The 24,318-nt window shown below is 45.7% G+C and overlaps 1 protein-coding gene across 2 annotated transcripts; it reads right to left on the bottom strand.

Annotated features, from left to right (window-relative positions):
* Positions 1-342: 342 nt before the first annotated feature.
* Positions 343-15,885, bottom strand: LOC125641181 (ovoinhibitor-like). 2 transcript variants are annotated; one of them, XM_075131223.1, is made up of 14 exons: positions 15,541-15,885; positions 14,913-14,932; positions 13,684-13,820; positions 10,107-10,167; positions 8,612-8,748; positions 7,785-7,845; positions 6,357-6,478; positions 5,774-5,855; positions 4,348-4,484; positions 3,778-3,838; positions 2,388-2,524; positions 1,830-1,890; positions 992-1,107; positions 343-543 (listed from the first exon to the last, which is right to left on the bottom strand). In XM_075131223.1, exons 1-14 carry the CDS (start codon positions 15,587-15,589, stop codon positions 498-500), a joined length of 1,227 nt encoding a protein of 408 aa, XP_074987324.1. In that variant the 5' UTR covers positions 15,590-15,885; the 3' UTR covers positions 343-497. The 2 variants fall into 2 exon arrangements, with proteins under 2 accessions (XP_074987324.1, XP_074987325.1); XM_075131224.1 differs by having other exon boundaries at positions 5,795-5,855; positions 15,541-15,883.
* Between the last annotated feature and the right edge of the window lie 8,433 nt (positions 15,886-24,318).

Raw genomic sequence — 24,318 nt, 5'->3', positions numbered from 1 at the left:
TTCATGTATATAGCTATGAGGCTGAACACAAAGAAGATGTCAGATGTCTGCATGAGCTCACTACAGTATTGTGATCCTGTTACCTTTGTAGCTTGAGGTTAAATTCCATGTAAAATCATGAGACAATGTATTTGATGTGGCTACATTTTCCGGCTATCCCGTATGACACTGATGGAAGGAAGTAGCTGCCTCTCTGGAAGTTACATCCTAGAGGGAGTAGAACGTCAAACAAACAATCCATTTCTAGCACAGATTCACACTTTCTGTTCTCTCTGGCATCGTCACTCAACAACCCGGAAAGAAACGTGGTATGTGACACGGTGATAAAACAGGACAAAGAAATGCTGGTGAGTTTTGTTTTATTGAACAAGAAACTCAGGAGAAATCAAGAGCCCCCAGGATGCCGGCTGTGCTGAGGATGGGTCTTTATGAAGGCTCTGCCAATGGGAAGTGAAGCAAAGGAGGGCTCTCTCTCAGGGCTCAGCACCTCTGAGGATTCAACATTCTCCAAAATGGCTCAAGGTGAGAGTCCCATTGCTTTCCCTGGAGGGGAAGAGAGAGAAAACTGGATCAGAGATGGAGCACGCAGGATGCTAATATAGGTCTCTTCATTCGAGTAGCGCTGGAAGTCTCTGATAGGGACTTAGCACAGCATGGCAGACCATTCAAAGTAATAGAATCTCAACAGCTATTTCCATCCATGCTTAGCATTCAAAGAAAAGTGAAAGATTTCGCTCCTTCATCAGGAACAAGAAGCGTTTGTGAAATATTTTTCATGACATACTGAAACTCTAGGCCAAACAGGTAAAACTCATTGCAGATCTGCAGTTCGTGACATCTGGAGATCCGCTTCTGTCAAAATCAACATGACCACATACATAAGGAAACAGGCAAATGTGAAGTATGGGAACTTTACTTATGCCTCTTACAGATAGATAGATTGATTAATCACTTTAATTATTTAGAAGAAGAGATTTAGTTCTGTACGTACGCAACTGCACTGCAGAATAGACATTTGTTGCCGTAGGTTTTGTCATCAGAGCCGCAATGGGGTATGTACTCCTGCGTGCAGCTGGAGCTGGGTGTAACGTAATCACTGCAGTCAACCTGCACGCAGAAGAGGAACAGCATGTTTGTAAAGCACGTAGCAACAAATGGGGCTTTGGGTGCTACAGCAATAATAATCTATTGCTGCACTAAAAAAATTCACTTTGCCATCTAAGAATCTGATAACTGACTTATCCACTCGCCTCTCCCTGCTGGGAGGAGTTACTATAAAAATAAAGCTTGTTCTCCCACTTTGACCTAAGCAACATCTGCTGACCACATGTACGAGGGTAACAGCAGGCGTTTAGAATGCCCTCTACACAGGGTGCCCTGCTTGTGATCAGAACATATGGGACTTTCCAACTTGCCCAGTGTATTGTCTTGGAAAATCCCAGTATCCAAAGAGGTCACTGTGTTGATATATACAGGGGTCCTGTGTCTCCCCTTCCCATGGTCCTAAATCAGGCTGCTCGGAGCTTAGCCTGATACTGTGAGAAGAGATGCTATGGGGAAGTTCACATTTCTGCAGCACTGGGGCATTGCTGCTGCTGAGCTCATATCCCATTCCTCTCCTCTCTCCCCTCCTTTCCCCTGATCTCAGTGCGGTTTATGGATAATGGCCATTTGGTGTAGCTAGCTGAAATTCATCCCTGGGAAGAAGACCCACACGAGGGCAATGTGGATAGTGCCTGAACCATCTCTCACTGAAGTCAAGGGGAGCCTTTCCAATGCCATCCACAGAAGTAGGATCTGGTCCTTCTTTTGCATCTGGTGTCACCTACCATTGCAGTTTCCTGTTTGCATTTCCCATGGTGTTTCTTGGTAACACTGGTTCCATGTTCCCTGGAAGAGGGAGAGACTGAAGTTAGGAGCTTAGGCTCATCCTGTTACACCATAGCTGCTGATAAAAATGACACAAACTCACATATACTGTCTGGAATTCAGAAACTATCTCAGTCAGATGCCTTATCACCTGTGACAAGGCAGGATAAGCATCTCTTAACAGTATATTCTTATCTGTTACTAGACATGTGATGTCTCCTTACAGTGTATCATTTGAATAACATGCCGGCCCATTCTTTCCTCTGCTCAATCACCACTCAGCCCCCCGTTGAACTCTGGGGGTGGTAGTCTGTCCCCTCCATGATAGCCCAACTGAGCACATGCAAGGGGCGGGGGAGGAAACTCAGAATAGACTGGAGAGGCAAAGAAGAGGACCAGGGGCTAAGAGATCGGCAGAAAGAGGTCTATGAAGAAGTTCTGGTTTTTATTAAGGCTGGTATCTGGAGCTCCGCCCACTGTGAGTAACTCAGAAGGAATGGTCTCTGCACAGTACTTACGAGTTATGGGCACACAGCCTGCATTCGTTGGGGTAAGTGATGCCATCTGTGCCACAGACCTCAGCCAGGAGGAGTGGGCAGGCTGTCAGAACTTTGCCATCCTCAGTAGTTCCTCGGGGGTACTTACTACAATCCACCTGTAACAGCAATGTCAAGCAATCACCGTGGTGCCCACGAGTCACCTCCCCACTCTGAGCCTCCAACTGTTGTAGCTTCTGCAGACAAGGGTTATACTTTAAACTTCTTCTTCCATTGAATGTGGTGTGAGTAGTTCTCTCCCCTTCTCTCATGCTGGAGAGTAAGGAATGCCCAGGTGGGAGAAAGGATCATTCACTCAGTCTAGGCCCTGTTGAACTTAAATAGGAATCAGAAGTGCAGCTTTAAACCAAAGCCTCAAAAGTCTAATAAGTTTTCATTTATGATCCATTTTCCAGGGGGTTAAATGAGGCTAAGAAATTGGTTCAGCCCATTAAAACAGGGAGAGAGAAATATGCTACCCGATCTTGTTTCATTCTGTAAAATATGAAAAACCCTCAGGCGAGAGCCTCAGCTAGTGTAAATTGATGGAGCTCTGTGCACTTCAGTGGGAGTCAGTTTAGCCCTTTGTTGTAATATTTTCATAGTTTCTCCGACAAGGTGCCTGCCTGTTGCTCTGTGTATCTCATACCATCTAAGCACAGATTGTACCAGGGAAAAAAAATGCCATCCATCTGACTGTATCGAAATGGCATATCTAAATCCCAGGGTTTTGCTCCTTCAAATATAAAGCACTGGGGTTGTTTTGTTTCTTGATGGCCAAACTATTGCTGTGTTTAGAGCTGGTCAGCCTATACAAAATAAATCAATCCAATCTTTTTTTTATTATTAGTGGTCATGTTCATCCAATGATTTCTGTATTTGTTCATTCCCCCTGCATGTAGGATGCCCTGACAATGATCAGAACACAGGGGCTTTTTCACCTGCCCAGTTTATTTTCTTGGAAATCCCAGTATCGAAGGAGAGGAATGCACTAATCTATACAGGGGACTTGTGTCTCCCCTTCCTGTAGTCCTAAAACTGGCCGCTCAGTGCTTCGCCTGGTACTGTGAGAAGACTGCTATGGGAATGGGATATCTGTTCATATTTCCAGAGCACAGGATCATCTCAAAGCCCATTCCTCTTGTATCCCTCTTTCTTTCTTCTGACAGTACGCTGATGTATATAGATAATGGCCATTTCATGTAGTTAGGGTGAATTCACCCCCTTGCAGAAGATCCCTACAAACTCTAGGCACCACTTGAATCCGTGAGTATTGTGTCTGAGCCATCTCTCGCTGAGGTTAGGAGGTGTCTTTCCACTGACATTACTGGGAGTCGGGTTTGGCCCTTGTTTTGCATCAGGTTACACTTACCGGCACAACTTCCTGTTTGCATTTCCCATCGTGCTTTTTGCTAACATTGGTCCCATGTTCTCTGGAAGAGAAGAGACTGGAATTAGGGAGCTCAGTGGGTAACTCTCCCTGCTACACTCAGGGCAGTGGTAGAATGAACCAAATGCCCATATACTGGGGGGGGGGGGGAACAGGTGGCATCTGATTGAATTAGTTTATCTCCTTCTACAAGGCAGTACCAGCAACACTGAGTCCAGTATAATCCTATTCTTTACCAGATATGTGACGTCTCTTTCTATTGTATCATTTGGAGTAACATTCTGGCCCTTTCTTTTCTTTGTTCAATCATCACTTAGCCCCCTGCTGCATTCGGGGGTAAGGGGGGGCGTCATTTGGCCGTTCCATGTTTCCCCAGTGAGCCAATGCAGGGTCAGGAGAGAAAACTCAAGGCAGATTAAATGGATAAAGAAGTAGGGTCAAGAGCTAAGAGACCTCCAGAAACAGGCTATGAAAGATATTTATAAAGGCTGTTTTCAGGAGCTTGGCTCTTTGTTAATCACTCAGAAGAAATGCTCTCTGTACAGTACTTACAGGTTATGGGCACACATCTCGCATTCATTGGCATAAGTGACCCCATCTGTGGCACACACTGGGTCCAGGATCCTGGGACAGACGAGCAGTACTTTGCCATCGTCAGTAGTAGCCCTGCGGTGTGAAGTGCACTCAGGCTGGGAAAGTAACACAGCAATAGAATTGTTGCATCCTTCGATCTATGAAATGGTGCCCCATGAGTCACCCCCCGTGTCTCCAGCCTTTCTGGTGTTTATCACAGGAGAGATTAGGGTTATGTTTAAAACTTATTGTTCCGCAGGAAAGAGGGCTACTCAGTGCTACTGTAGTTTTCTCTCATGCTGGAGGGGAAGGAATGCACAATTGGGAGGAAGGCTTCTTCACTCAGACCTGTATTCTGTGGGACACACCCATAGGTATTCCAAGTGGTGCATTTACTCAAAGCCTCAGAACTCAAAATCTAGTGAGATTTCAGTTATGATCCAGTGTCCAGAGAGAGAAATGATAAGAATTTGTTTCAGTTCATGCAGAACATCCAGAAAGAAATATGCTGATAGATTTGTTGTATTTGTATGATATAAGAAAACCTGGGGCAGATTCTCAGCTGCTGTAAATTGACCTAGCTCTGTTGATGGCAGTGATAGTTGATTTAGATAGTTGATTTACAACAGATGAGTATATGGCTCTTTGGTGGTAATTTTCATGCTTTCTCCGGTGTGGTGTCTGCACGTTACTCTATGTACCTCATATGGTCTAAGCACAGATAGTAACAAAAAAAGAGAAAAGACAGAAATTCCTTCATTCTGACTGTATGGAAATGGAGTGTCTGAATCCCAGGGTTTTACTCTTTCAATTATCTAGAACTGTGGTTGGTTTTGCTTCTTGATGGCCCAAACAATTCCCTCAGGTTTAGAGCTTGTCAAATAGGTAAAAAAATAATGATTTGTTCTGATTATTGCTCAAAAACAAGAGTGGATGTTTTGAATCCTCCTGCACTCAGACTGCCCTGCCTGGTGTCACAACACAGGGGTTTTTACTACCTGCCCAACTCATTAGCTCAGAAAATCCCAGTATCCACCAAGGTGAATATAAACCAGGGGTCTTGTGTGTCCTCTCCTCAGTCCCAAAGCCGGCTGTTAACGCGTCGCCTGACACTGGGAGAAGAGATTGTTGCGTGAATAGGGTTTGTTTCACAGTTCTGCAGCACTAGGGCCTTTATGCTCCTTATCTCAGATCCGGTTCACCTTCGGTCTCCCTTTTTATATTGCAGGATATGGATAATGGCCATTTGGCGTTGTTAGGGTGAAACTGATCCCTAGATACTAAGGCAGCACGTGGTCTATGCATCGCCTAAATCCATGCATATAGTATGTGACCCTTCCCTCACTGAAGTAAATAGGTTGGAGTCGCTCCATTGGTGTGAATAGAAGGAGGTTCGGCCACTTACTGTGCAACAGGTTTCACTTACTGCAGCTGTTTTCTCTTTGCACCTGCCGTCGTGCTTTTTGCCAACACTGGTCCGGTGTTCCCTGGAAGAGGGAAAGACTGGCGTGAGGGAGCTCAGTGAAGTACTCTTCCTGTCACCCCCCAGGCACTGGTAAAATGAACCAAACTCCCATAGATTGGATGGGATCCAGGAAGCGTCTGAGTTAGATTATCACCAGCTACAGGGCAGTAGCTACATCTCTGACTAGTGTAATGCTATTGGTTAGCAGATATGTGACGCCTCCTTACAGTGTATCATTTGGAATAATATTCTGGCCCATTCTTTCCTGAATGGCCAAGCACCAGTCATCCCACTACTGAATTCTGGGGGTTGTGCTCTGGCTCTTCCATGATAGCCCCACTGAGCACAGACAGGACAAGGGGAGGAAACTCAGAGTACCCTGGATGGGCAGAGAGGAGGGTCCCTGTATAAGGGAATTATAGAAACACGTCTATGGAGAAATGAGGATATTTATACAGGCCACAATCAGGAGCTCTGCCCATTGTTAATTACTCAGAAAGAATGGGTGATGTACAGTACTTACAAGTTATGGGCACAGAGCATACAATCATTGGGGTAAGTGATGCCATCTGTGCCACAGACCTCAGCCAGGATCCTTGGGCAGGATATCAGGACTGTGCCGCGGTGGTACTCACTACAATTAAGCTGTAAAAATAATACATCAATAGTACCAGTGTGGCCTTTGTTATAAGAAATAGTGCCCATGAGTAATCTCCCCACTCTGGGCCTCCAGGCCTCAGAGCATCTCCCACAATACAAACTAGGGTTAAATGTTAAATTTATTCTTCTATTGAAAACCGGGTGAGTGGGTTCTAGGTGTTTTCTCTCATGCTGGAGAGCAAGGATCATTCCCTCAGACTCATATTTTCTGGGAGGCACTCACGGTATATTGAACGTAACTAGGTATTAGAAGTGGATCCTTAAACCAATATCCCAATATTCAAAATCTAGGGAGTTGTCATTTATGATCCAGTCTCCAGAGGGTTAAATGGGGCTAAGAATTTGTGTCAATGCCAGCCAAACATGCAGAGACAAAAAGGTTTCGAGATCTTGCTGTTCCAATCTGCACCATATAGAAACCCTCAGGCCAGCTCCTCTGCGTGTGTAAATCGATTCACCCCAGCTGTCCCCTCTGTGTTATTTGTTCATGTTTTCTCCAACAAAGAGTCTGGCTGTTGCTCTGTGAACCACACACGGTCTAAGCACAGACTGTGTAGGGTAACAGAAAAAATGAAATTCCATCCCTCTGACTAGGAAATTGGAAGAGCTGAATCCCAGGGTTTTACTCTTTCAGATTGATGGCATGGGGGTCATTTAACTTCTTGATGGCCCTGACTAATCCCTTTGGTTTAGAGATGGACAAATACATAAAAGATACTTGAATCCAATGATTTGGAATGATTATTGCTGCTATTCATCAAATTATTTTTATGGTTATGGACAACAGCCGGGGTGTTTGGAATCCCGCTGCACACAGGGTGCCCTGCCTGGGAGCAGAAATCGGGGTGTTTTCCAACCTTCTCAGTGTACGATCTTGGAAAACCCTAGTATCCAAAGAGGTCAAAGCATTGATATATACAGAGGTCTTGTGTCTCCCCTTCCCATGGTCCTAAATCAGGCTGCTCAGTGCTTAGCCTGCTATTATGAGAAGAGACTTCTATGGGAACAGGTGTTAAGTGCACAATTCTGCAGCACTGGGATATTTCTGCTACTTGTCTCATATGTTGCTCCTCTTCTATCTCCTTTTGTTATGAGGTAATACTGTAGTATATGGAGAATGGCCATTTTGTGTATTTAGGATGAAATCCAGCCCTGTGTATAAGGCAAGACACACCCCATGAGTCCATTCATACAATGCCTGAACCAGCTCTCATTGAAGTCAACAGGATTCTGTCCATTGACATCAATGGGAGTAGGATCTGGCTGTAATTTTGCTTCAGGTTACACTTACCAGGCCGATTTCATGTTTGCATTCTCCATCATGCTTTTTGTTAATGTTTTCCCCGTGTTCTCTGGAAGAGGGAGAAACTGGAGTTAGGGAGCTCGGTGAGTAACTGTACCTGTTACACTCAAGAGCCGGTAAAATGGTGCAATCTCACATATATTGTATGGGATACAGGCAGTGTCTTACTGAGTTAATTTATCACCTTCTATGAGGCAGTATGAGTGTCAACAACTTGTATCTTCCCATAAGTTACCAGACATGTGACTTCTCCTTATAGTGTATGATACAGTCTTCACTAAAAGGGTTAATTGTGACCAGATGCTTCACAATCAATATGAACAAAAAGAGGGAAAGAACACAAGACAGAATAGGGACAGCCCAGAATATTTAGATAAGTTAGATGTATTCATGTTGGCAGGGCTGATGAAATTTAGTAAGGAACTAACTGAAGGAGTCTCTGAACCATTACTGATTACTGTCAAGAACTCATGGTGGAGGGCCAAGGTCCCAGAGGACTGAGAAGAGGAAACAGAGTGCCTATCTTTACAAATGGAAAGAAAGAGGACCTGGGGAATTATAGACCAGTTAGTCTAGCTTTGTAGCCTGCCTCTTTAATGATATCCTGGTGGGATATATGGTGGGAGTGGGGGTTAGTGGGAGTAGTGGGAAGCAGAGGAGAAAAGTCAGAGTACATTGGAGGGGCAAAGAATGGGGCCGGGGCTAAAAGGCCTACAGAAATAGGCCTATGAAGAAATGATGGTGTCTATAAAGGCTGTTCTCAGGAGCTCTGCCCAGGAAGTACTCCGAAGGAATGTTCTGTGTAAAGTACTCACAGGTTATGGGCACACAGCATACATTCATTCGGGTAAGTGACGCCATCTGTGCCACAGACCTCAGCCAGGATCCTTGGGCAGCCTATCAGAACTTTGCCATCCTCAGCTTTAATCCTGGGGTACTGACCACAGTCAAGCTGTAAAAGCAACACAGAAATCGCGCCGGTGCGGCTGCTGTTGTATGAAATAGTGCTTCAGAGCGATTCCCCCACCCGGGGCCTTCAGCCTCTGTCCCTTCAGCCACCAGATGCACAAGGGCCCTATTTTGAACATATTCTTCCCTTGGCAATGGGGGGAGTCGTTCTGCAGGAATTTACTCGTGTTCTCTCGTGCTGGAGGGGAAGGAAGTCGTGGATGGGAGGAAGAATCAGTTCCTCAGACTTGCAGGGCTGCGCAGAGGTTTTTGTAGGCCAGGGGCAAAATGTGAAACTGAGGCCCCCACCCTTCCAAAAAATGACCACAGGGGGGAAGATCATGGAGAGTGAGTCCACCCACGCTCACTCCGCAGGAGTGGCTCCAGTCCTGTGGCTCTGGGCCTGGCTCAGGGGTCTCAGCACTGCTTTGGTCTGGCCCAGCCATCACTCCAGCATGATAGAGGGGCAGCTGGGCCAAACCTGGGCAGCACCGTAAGACCTTGAGCCATGTGGCAAAGCCACACAGTTTGGGACCTTCTCAAATGGGGGACTCAAGGCAAAGTGCTCCTTTGGCCTCCCCCTTTCAGCAGTCCTGCAGATGTGTATTCTTTGTGAGGCATCCATGCCCTGTTGAAACTAACTAGGTATTGCAAAGGGAACATTAACCAATGCCTCAGAATCAAAATCTTTTCATTTCTGATCCAGTCTCCGGAGAGTTAAATGATGCTAAGAATTTGTTTCAGCCCATGCCCAACGTGTAGAAAGAAATATTCTTCCAGATCTTGTTGTTTTATTTTATAAATTATATAAAAAACCCCTCAGGCTAGATCCTCAGCAGCTCTAATTAGATGTATTTCTATTAACTGCAGTTGAATGGGTGCTGTGCCTAGGATCAGAACATGAGGTGGTTGCAACCTGCCCAGTGTATTATCAAGGAAAATCCCAGTATCCATGAGACGAATGCACTGAAATATACAGGGGTCTTGTGTGTTTCCTTCCCATAGTCCTGAAACTGGCCACTCAGCACTTAGCCTGATACTCTGAGAAGAGGCTGCTATGGGAAAGGAATTTATGTGGACGTTCCCAGAGAACAGGGGCATTTTTGCTCCTTGTCGCAAACCCTACTCCTTTTCTAGCCCTCTTTCTTTCTTCTGACACTGTAGCATAGAGTATAGATAATGGCCATTTCGTGTCATTGGACTGAAATTCAGTCCTTTGCAGAAGGCCAGTGCAAAGTCTATGCTCCATTTAGTCTAGGCATGTGGTGTCTGACCCATCTCTCACTGACATCAAGAGGAGTCTTTCTGTTGACATCAGTGGGATTAGAATTTGGCCCTTCTTGTGCATCAGGTTTCACTTACCGGCACAATTTCCTGTTTGCATTTCCCATCGTGCTTTTTGCTAACATTGGTCCCATGTTCTCTGGAAGAGAAGAGACTGGAATTAGGGAGCTCAGTGGGTAACTCTCCCTGCTACACTCAGGGCAGTGGTAGAATGAACCAATCTCCCATATACTGTGGGGGGGGGGGGAACAGGTGGCATCTGATTGAATTAGTTTATCTCCTTCTACAAGGCAGTACCAGCAACACTGAGTCCAGTATAATCCTATTCTTTACCAGATATGTGACGTCTCTTTCTATTGTATCATTTGGAGTAACATTCTGGCCCTTTCTTTTCTTTGTTCAATCATCACTTAGCCCCCTGCTGCATTCGGGGGGTAAGGGGGGGCGTCATTTGGCCGTTCCATGTTTCCCCAGTGAGCCAATGCAGGGTCAGGAGAGAAAACTCAAGGCAGATTAAATGGATAAAGAAGTAGGGTCAAGAGCTAAGAGACCTCCAGAAACAGGCTATGAAAGATATTTATAAAGGCTGTTTTCAGGAGCTTGGCAATTTCCTGTTCACATTTTCCATCATGTTTTTTTATAACGTTTTTCTGATGTTCGCTGGAAGAGGGAGAGATGGGAGTTAAGGAGATCAGTGAGTTACTCTCCCTGTAACCCTGAAGATGCTGGTAAAATTAACCAAACTCACACATACTGTGTGGGATACAGGAGGTGCCTGACTGAGTCAGCTGATCACATTTTAGCATCACTGATTAGCGTAATCCTATTGGTTATCAGACAAGTGATGTCTCCTTATGGTGTATCATCTGGAAAAACACTCTGGTCCATTCTTTCCTCTGTTCAGTCACCACTGAGCCCCCTGCTACAATTGGGGACGGTAGTCTGGCTCTTCTAGGATAGCTCAGCTAAGCACATATAGGGGCCTGGAGAGGAAAATCAGGGTGGACTATAGGGGCAAAGAGGAGGGCAAGGGGTTTAGTGACCTACAGAAATAGGCCTAAGAGGAAATGATGGTATTTTAAAGGCTGTTCTCAGTGGCTCTGCCTATTGTTAAATGCTCGGAAGGAATGTTGTCTGAGAGAAGTGACGCCATCTGTGCGGCAGACCTCAGCCAGGATCCTAGGGCAGCGCGTCAGGACTTTGCCATCCTCATCAACAGCCCTGGGGTGCTGACTGCGATCAAACTGTAACAGCAACACAGTGACAGTACCGGTGCAGCCTTTGTTACCCAAACAGTGCTTCTGGCCAGCCGCCCGCCCTGCGCTTCCAGCCTTGGTACGAGGGTTCTCGTGTACCCTTATGCTTCCCTTGGAAATGGGGAGAGGCAGGTCTGCCGGAGCTTTCTCTCGTGTTGGAGAGGCAGAAATGCACACGTGGGAGGAAGGATCAATCACTCACTCAGACTCCTGTTCTGTGTGAGGTTCCCAAGCCCTGTTAAGTCTAACATGGTACTAGGAGTGGATCCTTAAAACAAAGCCTCAATATCAAAATCTAGTAAGTTATTTATTATGGCTCACAGTTAAATGAGGCTCCAGATGGTTAAATGAGGCTGAGAATTTGTTGTGGCCCATGCAAAATGTTTAGAACCTGGCTTCCGGATCTCGTTGTTTCTTTCTGTGTGTAAAATATAAAAAACCTGACCCTCTAGTCTCAGCTGCTGTAATTACATAGGCCTCTACGATATCGATAGAGGTCAATTTACACTGGCTGAAGATATGCCCCCCTCAGTTATTGTTGCATAGTTTCTCCAGGGTTGCGCCTTCTGTATCCCACCCAGGCTAGGCACGGAGTATATCAGGGAAACTGAAGATGGAATTTGATTAGGCTGGCTGGGTAGAAATGAAGCATCTGGATCCCAGGGCTTTACCTTCTCCAGCATATGGCCCTGGGGTAGTTTTGTTTCTTGATGCCCAAACTATTCGCATTGGTTTAGAGCTAGTCAAATACGCAAAAAAATAAAGTCACCAAATAACATGTCTGCTTATGGCTCATATTCATGAAATTATTTCTGAGTTTGGGGAGACAAGTAAGGGTATTTTGAATGCCCTGCCTGTGATCAGAAAATGGGGTGTTTTCCAGCCTTCCCAATGTATGATCTTGGAAAATCCCAGGATCCAAAGAAGTCAATGTACTGATATATACAGGAGTCTTGTGTCTCCTCTTCCTATAGCCCTAAATCAGGCTGCTTGGTGCTTCTCCTGTTACTGTGAGAAGAGACAGCTATGGGAACAGGAATTGTGTGCACAATTCTGCAGCACTGGGATATTTCTGCTTCTTGTCTCAGGCCCTATTCCTCTTCTCTTGCCCTTTCTTATGACGTTAGAGTGTAATAGATGGAAAATGGCCATTTTGTTTATTTAGGTTGAAGATCACCCCTATGAAAAAGGACAGTACATGGTCTAGGTACCACTTAGGGCCATCTATTTAGCGCCCAAACCATCTCTCACTGACTGAGGGCAAAAGGAGTCTTTCTGTTGACATTACTGGGAGCAGGATCTAGCCTCTACTGTACATCAGATTACACTTACCGGCACAATTTTCTGTTGACATTTTCCATCATACTTTTTGCTAACATTGGTCCCATGCTCTTTGGAAGAGGGAGATTGGGGTTAAGGAGCTCAGTAAGTAACTCTCCACATTACAGTCAAGGTGCTGGTAAAACAAACCGGATTCACACGTACTGTGTGGGATACAGGAGGGGTCTATTGGAGTTAATTTATCACCTTCCATGGGGCAGTATCAGCATCACTGGCTAGCATAGTTCTAGAGACAAGGCGGGGGGGGGGAATATCTTTTATTGGAACAACGTCTGTTGGTGAGAGAGGCAAGCTTTCGCGCGACACTGAGCTGCTCTTCAGGTCTGCAGAAGAAGAAGCTCTCTGTGTAAGCTCAAAAGCTCGTCTCTCTCACCAGCGAAGTTGGTCCAGTAGACAATATGACCTCACGCACCTTGTCTCTCTAATGTCCTGGGACCGACACGGTTACAACAACACCACACCGTATCATTCTTTTAGTTACCAGACATGTGACATCTCCTTATAGTGTATCATTTAGCAGAATACCATGGCCCATTCTTTCCTCTGCTCCGTCAGCACACAGCTCCCTTGGGATGCTGTAGTCTGGCTCTTCCATGATCCCTCAGCTAAGCACATATAGGGGAAAGGAGAGGAAACTCAGGGTACTCTAACAGGGCAAAAAAAATAGGGACAGGGCCTAAGAGACTTACAGGAACAGGCCTGAAGAAATGATGGTATTTCCAAAGGCTGTCATCAGATGCTCTGTTCATTGTTAGGTTTCAGAGTAGCAGCCATGTTAGTCTGTATCCGCAAAAAGAAAAGGAGGACTTGTGGCATCTTAGAGACTAACAAATTTATTTGAGCATAAGCTTTCGTGAGCCACAGCTCACTTCATCGGATGCATTCAGTGGAAAATCTCCCCGCTATATTTTCCATTGAATGCATCCGATGAAGAGAGCTGTAGCTCACAAAAGCTTATGCTCAAATAAATTTGTTAGTCTCTAAGATGCCACAAGTCCTCCTGTTCTTTTTGTTCATTGTTAGTTACTTGGAAGGAATGTTCTCTGTACAGTACTTACGAATTGTGTGCGCACAGTGCACATTCGCTGGGGTAAGTGACGCCATCCGTGCCACAGACTTCAGCCAGGATAAATGGGCAGGCTGTCAATACTTTGCCATCCTCAGCAGTACCCCGGGGGTACTTACTACAGTCTACCTGTAATAGCAATGTCAAGCAATAGAAGTGGTGCAGCCATTTAAATATGAAATAGTGCCCATGAGTAATCTCCCCACTCTGTGCCTCCAGCCTTTTTAGCTTCTGCCATAAGGCAAAGTAGGGCTATATTTTAACCTTATTCTTCCATCCATGAGTCTGTTCTGCAGTAGCTTTCTCTCATGCTGGAGGAAGGAATGCACAGCTGGACAAAGAGTCATTCACTCAGACCTGTATTCTGTGGGAAGCAACCATGCCCTACTGAAACTAAGGAGTTATTACAAATGGAGCCTTAAACTGAAGCTGCAAAATCTAATGAATTTTTGAAACATGCTTTCCAGAGGGTTAAATGAGGCTAGAAATTTGTTTCAGCATGCAACATGTGCAGAGAGAGATGCTACCAAATCTTATTGTTCCAATGTGTGCAATATCAAAAATCAAACAAACCCTTAGGCCGGATTCCCTGCAGGTGTAAATTGATGTGGCTGTACTAACATCAAGAGACATCAATTTACTAAAGATCTAGTCCCTCCTTGTGATTTTTTTCATAGTTTCTCCAATGCTGTGGCTACATGTTGTTTTAAGTACCTCACAAGGTCTAAGCAGAGGTTGTATTAGGTAAAATAATAAATATAATAATGAAATTCCATCAGTCTGACTGTTTGGAAACAGAATACCTGAATCTCAAGGTTTTACTCTTCCAGATATAAAACACTGGGGTAACTATGCAGCTTGACGAACCACCCAACTATTCTCACTGTCACAGAGCTGGTCAAATATATATCGCACTTCCACTAAATTATATGTCTATTGTTTATATTCATCACATTGTTTATTTAATGTATCATTCAGTTCTAGAATTATCTGGGTTTAAATATTTGAAATAATTATATTTGAATTATTTCAAATATTTGTTGAAATTATCTGATAAAAAGACAATAATCCCCCAATAATGTCTTTGGTGACCATTATACAAACAGCCGCAGGTTGCAGTGTTTTTCATTCACTCGGCCACAGTGTGGTCACCAACCATTTATCTTAGGTCAGAGATCTGGAGAAAGTGACAGAGAATAAATAGAAAGATCTGCCACTCACCTCACTGCCCAGGGCAACAGCTGAAAGAAAATCACAGAGAGAATCATAAAACAAAGCCAGCTAATTGACAGGAACAGGTTTTAAGTGTGCGAATCTCTTTTATGGAATAATTCCATGCGGTTTCTAACCGAGTGACTGTCAGTGAACAGATGCTTAAACTAAACAAACCATGTGTGAAATTTGGTACCATGCTGGTAATTGAGGATAAGGTGTCTTATTTTTAATGTAACACGGTGTTTTGTTGGGGTTTTCTTTTCTTTTTTACAGGCTGTGTTTCGTGATCCAAATGGAGATCTACAGGATGTCACTGAAAATATACTTCAGTATAAATAGTTGATGTCTTAACAGCTGATTGTGCCCTTGTATCAGGCCCTAATACATTTAATGTCCTTCACTGTGCCCACAACTTAATTACGGGTGTGAAACTGAACCTGCAGTTACTTCTACCCACAAAACTGAGGGTGCAGAAATAAGACTGTATGGATATTAGGCCCTGGAGATCAAGTCTTTTCAGTGCCATCTTTTGAAGAGAAAAAGCTCTTCTAAGAATGAGACTATGTTCCACTTTGAAGACACCTTAATATTTTTGAAGCTGGCTAGGACTCTCAGTACAGCAAGAATTACTCACCTGAAAAGCACCATGTTGCTAGAGAAAGAAGCACAAAAACCCCCTTCATTTTCCTGGTGGAGAGGAGGTGGTGGTTTAATGTGTGTCGAATCTGTTAGTGCTCAGCTGAGGTGATGCTCTCTTAGTGCTCCCCACCGATGATGATCATGTACCATGTGTATGTTTATATCTACATGTATATACACTCGTGCAAGAGACCAGCCTATCCAACTTGATTACGAAACAGCCCAATTCTGTCACTGGCACAGTAGGCCTGCCAATATTTACTGAGGTCTTGACTTCGAGCTAATGATTCACTTTTACTAGCTAATTGATTTTGGCTGGTCCTTTGATTAGTCGCTTGAGACAGGTTTTCCTGTATCAGGAAAAAAAAAGAAAAGAAAATAGAAAGTTAGAGGTGTCAGTGAGTAGCCTTGAACATTAAGAGAAAGCTGCAATTATTCCACAGAGAAGAATGAAGTCTTTGTTTGTGGTGCAAACTCTGGTTGTGGTGACCCGATGGGCTGGTGTCTGGGGGGAAAGCATGGGGAAGGGGGACTGGTTGTGGCTATTTGTTCTCACATCTTTTCTGAGATAAGACCCCAGCTCTGCATGTTAGACATCATCAAAGTCCAGACCCGAAGAAGAGCTCGAAAGCATGTCTCTCTCACCAGCATAAGTGGGTCCAGTAAGGTCCAGCATAAGTGGGTCCAGTGGGTCCCCCACCTTGTACTCAACTGCTCAGCTTTGGAGAACCAATGCGCAAACTGAGACTCTCATGGCACGTAGTGCAGATAGTCACAGAATTTAGGCTGGAAGGGACCACCGGATCGCTTGTTTGACTCCTGTACAGCACAGGCCACCCACAACACCCAGCCCCTACACCCTAAACCCAACAGCTGACATGAGCCCAAAGCGTTACGGCCAACAGGAGATTCGACTCTTATGTACCACAGGAAGAGAACAGGAGGGACTGAGGTGCCCCAGTGCCCGAGGCCCCCGCAATGGCCATGAAATGTTGAAGGGAGAAATAGCAGATAACCCTGGGAGTCATAACCCCTCGGAGGATGGTGAAACACTGGAATGGGTTACCTAGGGAGGTGGTGGAATCTCCTTCCTTAGAGGTTTTTAAGGCCTGGCTTGACAAAGCCCTGGCTGGGATGATTTAGTTGGGGACTGGTCCTACTTCGAGCAGGGGGTTGGACTAGATGACCTCCTGAGGTCCCTTCCAACCCTGATATTCTATAATTCTACTGTCATATGGTACTAGCCCTGAATAGGTAGATTTATTACAAATCTTTGCTACTGGACTAGCAATTTCATGTGCCAGTTCTTTCAGCATTCTGGGATGGACGTTATCTGGTTCCTGTGATTTGAGCGCATTAAGCTCTTTTCGTTTTCTTCCACCTCAGATGTGGTAATTTCCATTTCTAGACACTCCTTTCCATCAGCCGTCCTGCCTTCATGGACATTTTCCATATTATCATCCTCATTGAAAACCAAGGCAAAATATTCATTTCGGTTTTGGGCCAGACCCAGATTATCTTTGATCTCCTTTCCATCCACACTGCAGAGCAGCCCAACCTCATTCTTCATCACTCTCTTTTTATTTATAAAACTAAAAAAAACCCTTATTATTTATTTTAATTTCCCCGGCAAGGGCTAATTCAGCTTGACTTTTAGCACTTCTCACCTTATTCCTACATTTGCTAACCTCCATGATGTCTCTTTCTTAGCTGATCAACCCCTTTTTCCCATTCCCTACATGCTCTCTGCTTACTCCTTCTATAAATTTGTTAGTCTCTAAGGTGCCACAGGTACTCCTTTTCTTTTAACCTTTTTGGGGCAGTGATTCATCCAGCTGGGGCTGCAGTCTTTCCCTACATGTTTTTTCTCCCTTGCCTGGGTTGCAAATTTCAAATCGTTTTTGGATTGTTGATCTGCTAGAAGAAAGGGGCTCTTGAAAACTTTATTGATGTGGTCTATAGAAACCAACGAGAGACGCTGGGTTCAAGTGAAACTTAGCCAAAGGCTACAGAAATGTCCCCATCTCCATATCAGTCAGGAGAGATTATTTACAGATCAAGCCAGAGTTAAAATATAGCAAGTCAGCATATTCTGCCAAGATAGCTCGACTATAAATTGCAATGAAGTTGTATAAACAAAGGGAATATTTGTATTAGGAGGCAGCTATACAGGAAAGTCCCTCAGGCACCTGGTTGGTACAGATAACCCAGAACATGGCTCACCAGCCACAGACATAAGTTATCAAGGTCTTATTTCTTGATCCCTACCATGCCTAGAGGCCTGGCCCATGTAACACTCCCCGTGCTAAAGGAGCCTGAGAAATTGGAACAGACATGGTACTAAACTACCCCGAGTGACTTGAGTCACTCTCTAATAAACCTCACTGCGGCGGGCAGAAGGGGAGGGAATAGCCGTGTTCTCTGAGAAATCCCTTCAGCCCTAAACAGGTCAGTTGCACCCTAGAGCTTGTTGAGAAGAGGTAGCTCTTTTCTTCCAGTGGGTTGATGGACGGGCTCCCTCCTCCAGTTTCCCCTCAGGCCATCCCTCCACACAATGACTACCGCCTTGCTGAGAGCTTCAAGGTGTCACAGGGTAGCTGGCTCTTTCAGGGGAGCTGGGCTCAGCGACCTCCCAGCTGAGACTGAGCAGCTAGGGATCGGGAGTGATAAAATCCAGCAAGTGGCCTGGATGCGGGGGGGACGGCTACAGGAAGCAGGCTGGCTCCTTTGGCAGGCGAACTCCCAGGCAAGTGTCTGGAGCAGGCCTGGGAGAAGAGCTGCCAGGAGCAGCTGCTCTGCCAGGAAGGCCCCGGGTCAGCAGGTGAGTGGGGATCAGTGATCACTCAGTGCTTAAGGTGCATGCAATGGCTGCACTTCGTTCTCTGTCCACTTCCTGCTGATGGCGATAACACCACCATGAGCCACAGAGCCCCACCAAGATGCTGTGCGGGGAAGCTCAGCCCTTAAAGGCACAGCGCCACATACCACCACGGGCAAAGAGCCCAGTTTGTGGCTGACTCTTAGGCAAGTGACCTGTACAGAGGAAACCTTCAGGGAATGGTTGGCCCCTGCTGAACACCCTGGCTTATGGGGAAGGGACGATTGTTGTGCTGAATTTGTATTATTTGGAGGAAATAAAGCTGAAGCCCTGAGAAACAAGACCTGTACCACACTCTGGGCATGGTACCAATCGCTCCTGGGATTGGGAGACAGATGCATGAAGTATGCACCTAGCAATATGTGTTCGTCTCTCTTTCTCTCCAGGTAGCAGGGACTTGACTTCTTTTTTTCTTTTAATGTGCTGTGACTGGGGGAGGGTTGGTGGAAGTAGAAGTGGGTTATTCCCTTTGTTCTAAAGGCCAAAGGACTTGAGGGTCGGCATTTTTTATTGGGCACAATCAACACTGTACTGATTTCAAACGAAAATGGAATCCCTGCCTGAAGGAACTTGCAGCCTAGAGCAAGGGAGAAGGTTTGCCAGAGAAATAGTGAGTGGTGTTAATCATTCAGTATTTCTTGGGCTGTTATCGCTGCTGTGTGGGTGTTTTGTGTGCTCACATTTCGTCTATGGAAAATAGATGGCACAGTAAGTTACAAAAATAATGCAACTCATTCACCTTGGATAGATTGAGGTCATTTTACCTTTCAAGCAGCTGCATATGTTCTTTGCATGTCTCTCTACCTGCAATCCCCCAGGAACCACATGGAAAGAAGTCATGGCATCCCTTGAATTTATTTCATTGAGCAGAATTATCATAACTACACCCACCCCGTGCATGGTACTGGCATTACACGCTCTGCTCTCTAGAACCAAGGTGCAATCATTCTTCTCAATGAACTGCAAAGAGCCCAGTGAGCCACCGGAGATTGTTATCTCTTCCTTGGAGCTATAACTCAAGACAAGGAATTCTGCTGAATTTAATGAATTGTCAAAGCAAAGAGTCACCAAAGCAATTAAGGGCCTTTGGAGCACAAGATGAGAGGAGAATGTGTACCTACCTGAGGATCTACACAGCAACTTCTACAAAGGAAATTGCTAATGGAAAATGAGCACAAAGACTGGTTTTCCACATTCACTATGATAATGAGCAATTTCCTCTTGTATTGGCTCAAATACATAAATGAATCTGCTCCAGCCATACTTGCCTCCTTTTGTGTGTGCATCCCAGGTGAAAGAGCTAAGTGGGGTAGGTTTCAGAGTAGCAGCCGTGTTAGTCTGTATTCACAAAAAGAGCAGGAGGACTTGTGGCACCTTAGAGACTAACCAATTTATTTGAGCATAAGCTTTCGTGAGCTACAGCTCACTACATGCATCCGATGAAGTGAGCTGTAGCTCACGAAAGTTTATACTCAAATAAATTTGTTAGTCTCTAAGGTGCCACGAGTCCTCCTGTTCTTCTTTCTAAGTAGGGTAGATACATAGTCCTTCTGCTGGCCTCTGGGGTGGCTTTCACCATGCATGACCATGGGGGGCAATCAAGATAGTGAATTTTTTAAGTCAGAAGTGGGAGTCTTTGCTCCCTTCACAAGTAGCAGGATGCAGTGCTAGCCATTACTGTGCCAGGGACCATGGTGATAGTACAAAATTACAGTGCAGTAAATGACACGCACTTGATAATAATATTTTACTTGTGGTTTACCCCTCGCCCCCCACCCTCCCAATGGCCCAACCTAGACTCCACTGGCATTTAGGGCAGATGTGCTAGAAGAAAGGGGCTCCTGAAACTTGATTGCTAAGGTCTGTAAAAGGCAATGGAGCAACCTGAAGGAATTGGGGTCAGACAAAATTATGAAATTCAGTCAAGGTCTACAGCAACGTCACATGAACCTTATCTGAGGGGAGAGGTTATTTACCAAGGCCCTGTAAAAGTGGATCAAATGCTGTTCTGCCAGGTGTTTTGGAGATGAATTGCAATGAAGTTCTATAAACAAAGGGGGACACCGCTATCAGGGAAAGCACAATGGGTGCGCGCACCCGACAAAGCGTCCAGAGGGGCACACAGGGTGGAGTTCCCAAGGTGACTGCCTGCAGGCCTGGGGCCTTTAAGACACACCAAGTTAAATGAGCACAGGAGACTGAGTTGCTCTCTGACACAGTGTCATATCCTAACATAATCTGGAAGGCCATCTCCTAGAGGCCCATTATCCTAGAATCATAGTCTGTTTCCTGCCATATCCCTACCTGGGTAATTCTAAGACAGAACATCAACTAAGGGCAGACCTTAGCCTCTAGTGTGCAAATTTCCTGGATGCAACCCACACCCAGCAGGGTCCTGGGCCATGAATGGGGCTCACGGGTGCTACTGCAATACAAATAATTGTAATAACATGGCTCTGTTTTCAAAGAATTCATTTGGAGACCAGGGTCTAATCCTACATCCTCAGTTACGTCTCTGCAACCTCGTTGAAGTCTGATATTTCTAAGGGCAGACAGCCTCTAGTGTGTGCTGATTAAACAGACTTTGTGTCCTTCTGACAGCATGACTTTCACTGTGGCTTAGCTAAGGTTATAATCATTCACTATGTGACTTTAAAAAATCAGAGAGAAGGAAAACACCTACAGTGTCAGACCTCATTTCCCATCCCCGATCAATGCAGGATTTATCTCTATGGTCTGTGAGCCTGTACTTTGTCCAATTCAAGCTTCATTGACTCAAGCAATGGGTCTGTGACCTCCTCCCATTATTCCGTGCACCCAGATTTGGCCCAACAGACAGCCTGAGTGTCCACTGGCCAGGAGTTGGAGGGCTATTCATTTGCATTAAGCAGATGGAATGAATTTTGGCTACCTCATCTTTAAATATGGAGGGCGCAGGCTACTGAGACTATATGTCCCAGCATGAAGAGATCCAGCTGGAGCTGAGTGGCTTGAGAGCTTGGATCGAGATATAATATTGCATGCTGGGACTTGTAGTCTCTGTGGGCTGCGTCTCCATGTTAAAGGTGAGGGCAGCCCAGAGGATGAACCATTGAATTCTGTAAGCAGCACTTATTTTTCAAAAGTTATTCCCCCAGCCACAGAACTATGTCCTGGGATGAAACTTGGGTATGTGCCGTGCACTACTTTCCATCCCTACTCACGCTGTGTACGCGATCGGCGTTTGCAGCATTGGTGTAGCCAGGCCGGTCACAGGATATGAGAGGGACAAGGTACGGTATAAAAGAAATTACCTCCCCTAGCATATCTCTTACACAATGGAGGTCATTGCTTTGACTGTTGAAGATGTTTAGAGAACCCTTTGGGCATGTTGGGGCTACAGAAGGAATCCCAGTGGCTTGGGTTCTGTTAGACCCCCCGCATGCCATTGAAATGGGAGCTTGGCGTGTAGCTCCCTTGCGAATCATGGCCCATGGCCCACAGAGGGAGCACCCAGAATGCCCCACTGCACTAAACTGGGACGTTTGCTTTCACAATGACAAGAGCTTATGTGGCAGCAGGAGACGCACACAGGCCAGTGTCTCGAATGAGGAGAGTGCAGACCCACGCCCTGGCTTTGTGCTGTGACTCCTCTTGGACTTTGCTGTGACCGCCGCATCGTGCCGTTTGGGGCTCCATGCCCCAGGAACAATTTAGCATCAAGTTTTAATAGCGCTGAGGGCCTGATCCTGCTAGGGACTGAGCAATCCATGTGCAGTACAGAGCACCCTTCAGTTCGGCAAGGAATTATGATTATTTGTTGTACCATAGCCCCTAGCAGCCCATGACATATGCCAGGACCCCATTGTGCTAGGCACATTACACCCTACACAGCTGACACCCCCGGAAAACCATTCATTTAAACGTACCCCTGCTCTTTTATCCTGTTTTTCTCTCACACACCCATATGTATGAAAGCAGGACCAGCAGGAAAATGTCCAGTCGCTCTATAACCCAAAAGCCCAGGGAAATGCAGCTCACCGGACAATCACAGTAAGAAACAGCTTTCCCGATGCTCGCTGGCATGCACTGTGCACTCTCATGGGAGCACCAGCACAGCCAGAGTTTCCACCCGTCCTGCAGCTGGCCGCCTGCCCCGTGTGCTTACCTGCAACGTGAAAGCTAGAGCATGCGAAAGGGACAAACGATGGAACGGTCAAGTGGGGGAGGAAAGGGAAAGAATGTGAAAGAGAACAAGGAGGAGACACTGAGAGAAGAAGGAACAGGATGGAGAAAGGAAACCAGCGGAGGGTGAAATGATAGAGAACCTCTCTTCTGAAGGAGAGGAATTGTGTGTATTTATCTATGTTGCCAGTGATAAGAGAGAGAGGGCTGAGCTCTACTCGAGCTGATTGAGAAACGCCAATTCTTTTAAAAAATATATATTTCCTTCACATTTTTCTCAGGTTTTCGATGTAAAACCAAAGCGGAAACCCCCCCTTCTGCCAAAGCTTTTAGGTTTTAGTAAAAATGTTCAGTTCCAGATTTTTGGTCTTTGCTGAAAAACTGGAAAGTTACAATGAAACCAGTGTCTTTGAAACTGTTTCATTTTGCTCAAAGAGCCATTTTTCATTGGACCCAAAAAAAAAAAAAAATCCAGCCGGCTCTAATCCCTATTTTCTGGTCCTTTCCCTGGTCTTTATTCTGCAAGTTTCCCCTTCCTCTCAGCTTTTATTTCTGTCCTTTTCTGCTTTGAGGAGCTGGGACCCTTCACTCCCAAACCAATGCATGTGGGACTTTTCCAGCAGCCCTCTCACTGCAAAGAAAGCAGGGGGATTATGCAGTGGAAAAATGTCTTTAAATAATCTGAGCAGTTCAGTACATTCCAACCTGACCTAGAATTGACCTTAATTCAGATAACGAAACTCTCCAGTAGTTTCTTCTCTTAGGGCTAGGAACTGGATGCCTTGGTCTTGTACAGCTCTTGCAAATGGGGCACTAAGTGAGTCAATTCCCCAGCCTTGCAGCTGGAGACTTCAATGTGAATCCTGATTTCGGGCCAGTGTGATAGGATCTTGGTCTCGGGGGGTCCCTGGTGGAGATGTGGCCCCATCAGAAGGTCTGGAGGAATGAAATGCAATGTCAGTGTTGTCTTCAGTCAGGGCTGAGGCTAGAATAGCTGGGAGTCCCTCAGGACATGGGCAGAGTTGTAGCGGGAGGAGGGCCTAGGACTGGGGAGTTATTTATATGTATTATTCCCTGTCCTGGCTGCTCCAACAAGGTTGGAGCCAATTAAAAGTGTCTCACCTTCTATCTAAAAACTGGCCAGCGGCTGGAGTCCACCAACCCCACAGACCTCATCTCTTCCTGCTGTCCCATCTCCTCCCATCATTCTAGCACCAGGCCTCTCACTGTCCAGTCACCTTCCACCCATCTTAGCACTGCTGATACGGGAGCTCTTTTCCCCAACAGCTTCTGCCCTATGGAGCAGCCTGCTTGTATCTGTCCAAGTCTCTTCAAATGTCAGTTCAAGGCCTCCCCTCCCCTTCCCCTGCCCCTCTTCATTTCTCAATTATTGGTCTTAGGACGGAGTGCTTGAAGTCATTCCCCATGTGCCTTCACATCACTTCTGCCCTTTACACCTTGCACTGTCTGCTGTCCAGCAGTATCTGCCATTGTGAGAACGGTTGGGGTAGAGTTTGCCAGGACGATGCAAAAAGGAAGCTGTATTTTTCATATTCCAATCAGCTCTTAGATGATGAATCCCCAGTGAGACGGGCTCTGATTCAGCACGCATTGACCACAGCTAGAAATGTCAGATGGTTGCAATGCCCCTACCTAGCCTGGCTTCCCCAGAGGAGGAGATCCAAAGGCACCCTGGGCCAGCCTGCAACACTGCAGCGAAGCCAGCAGCTG

Source organism: Caretta caretta, chromosome 8, assembly GCF_965140235.1.
Source record: "Caretta caretta isolate rCarCar2 chromosome 8, rCarCar1.hap1, whole genome shotgun sequence".
NCBI classification, from domain to species: Eukaryota; Metazoa; Chordata; order Testudines; family Cheloniidae; genus Caretta; species Caretta caretta.
This window is presented reverse-complemented; position numbering and strand designations above follow the sequence as displayed.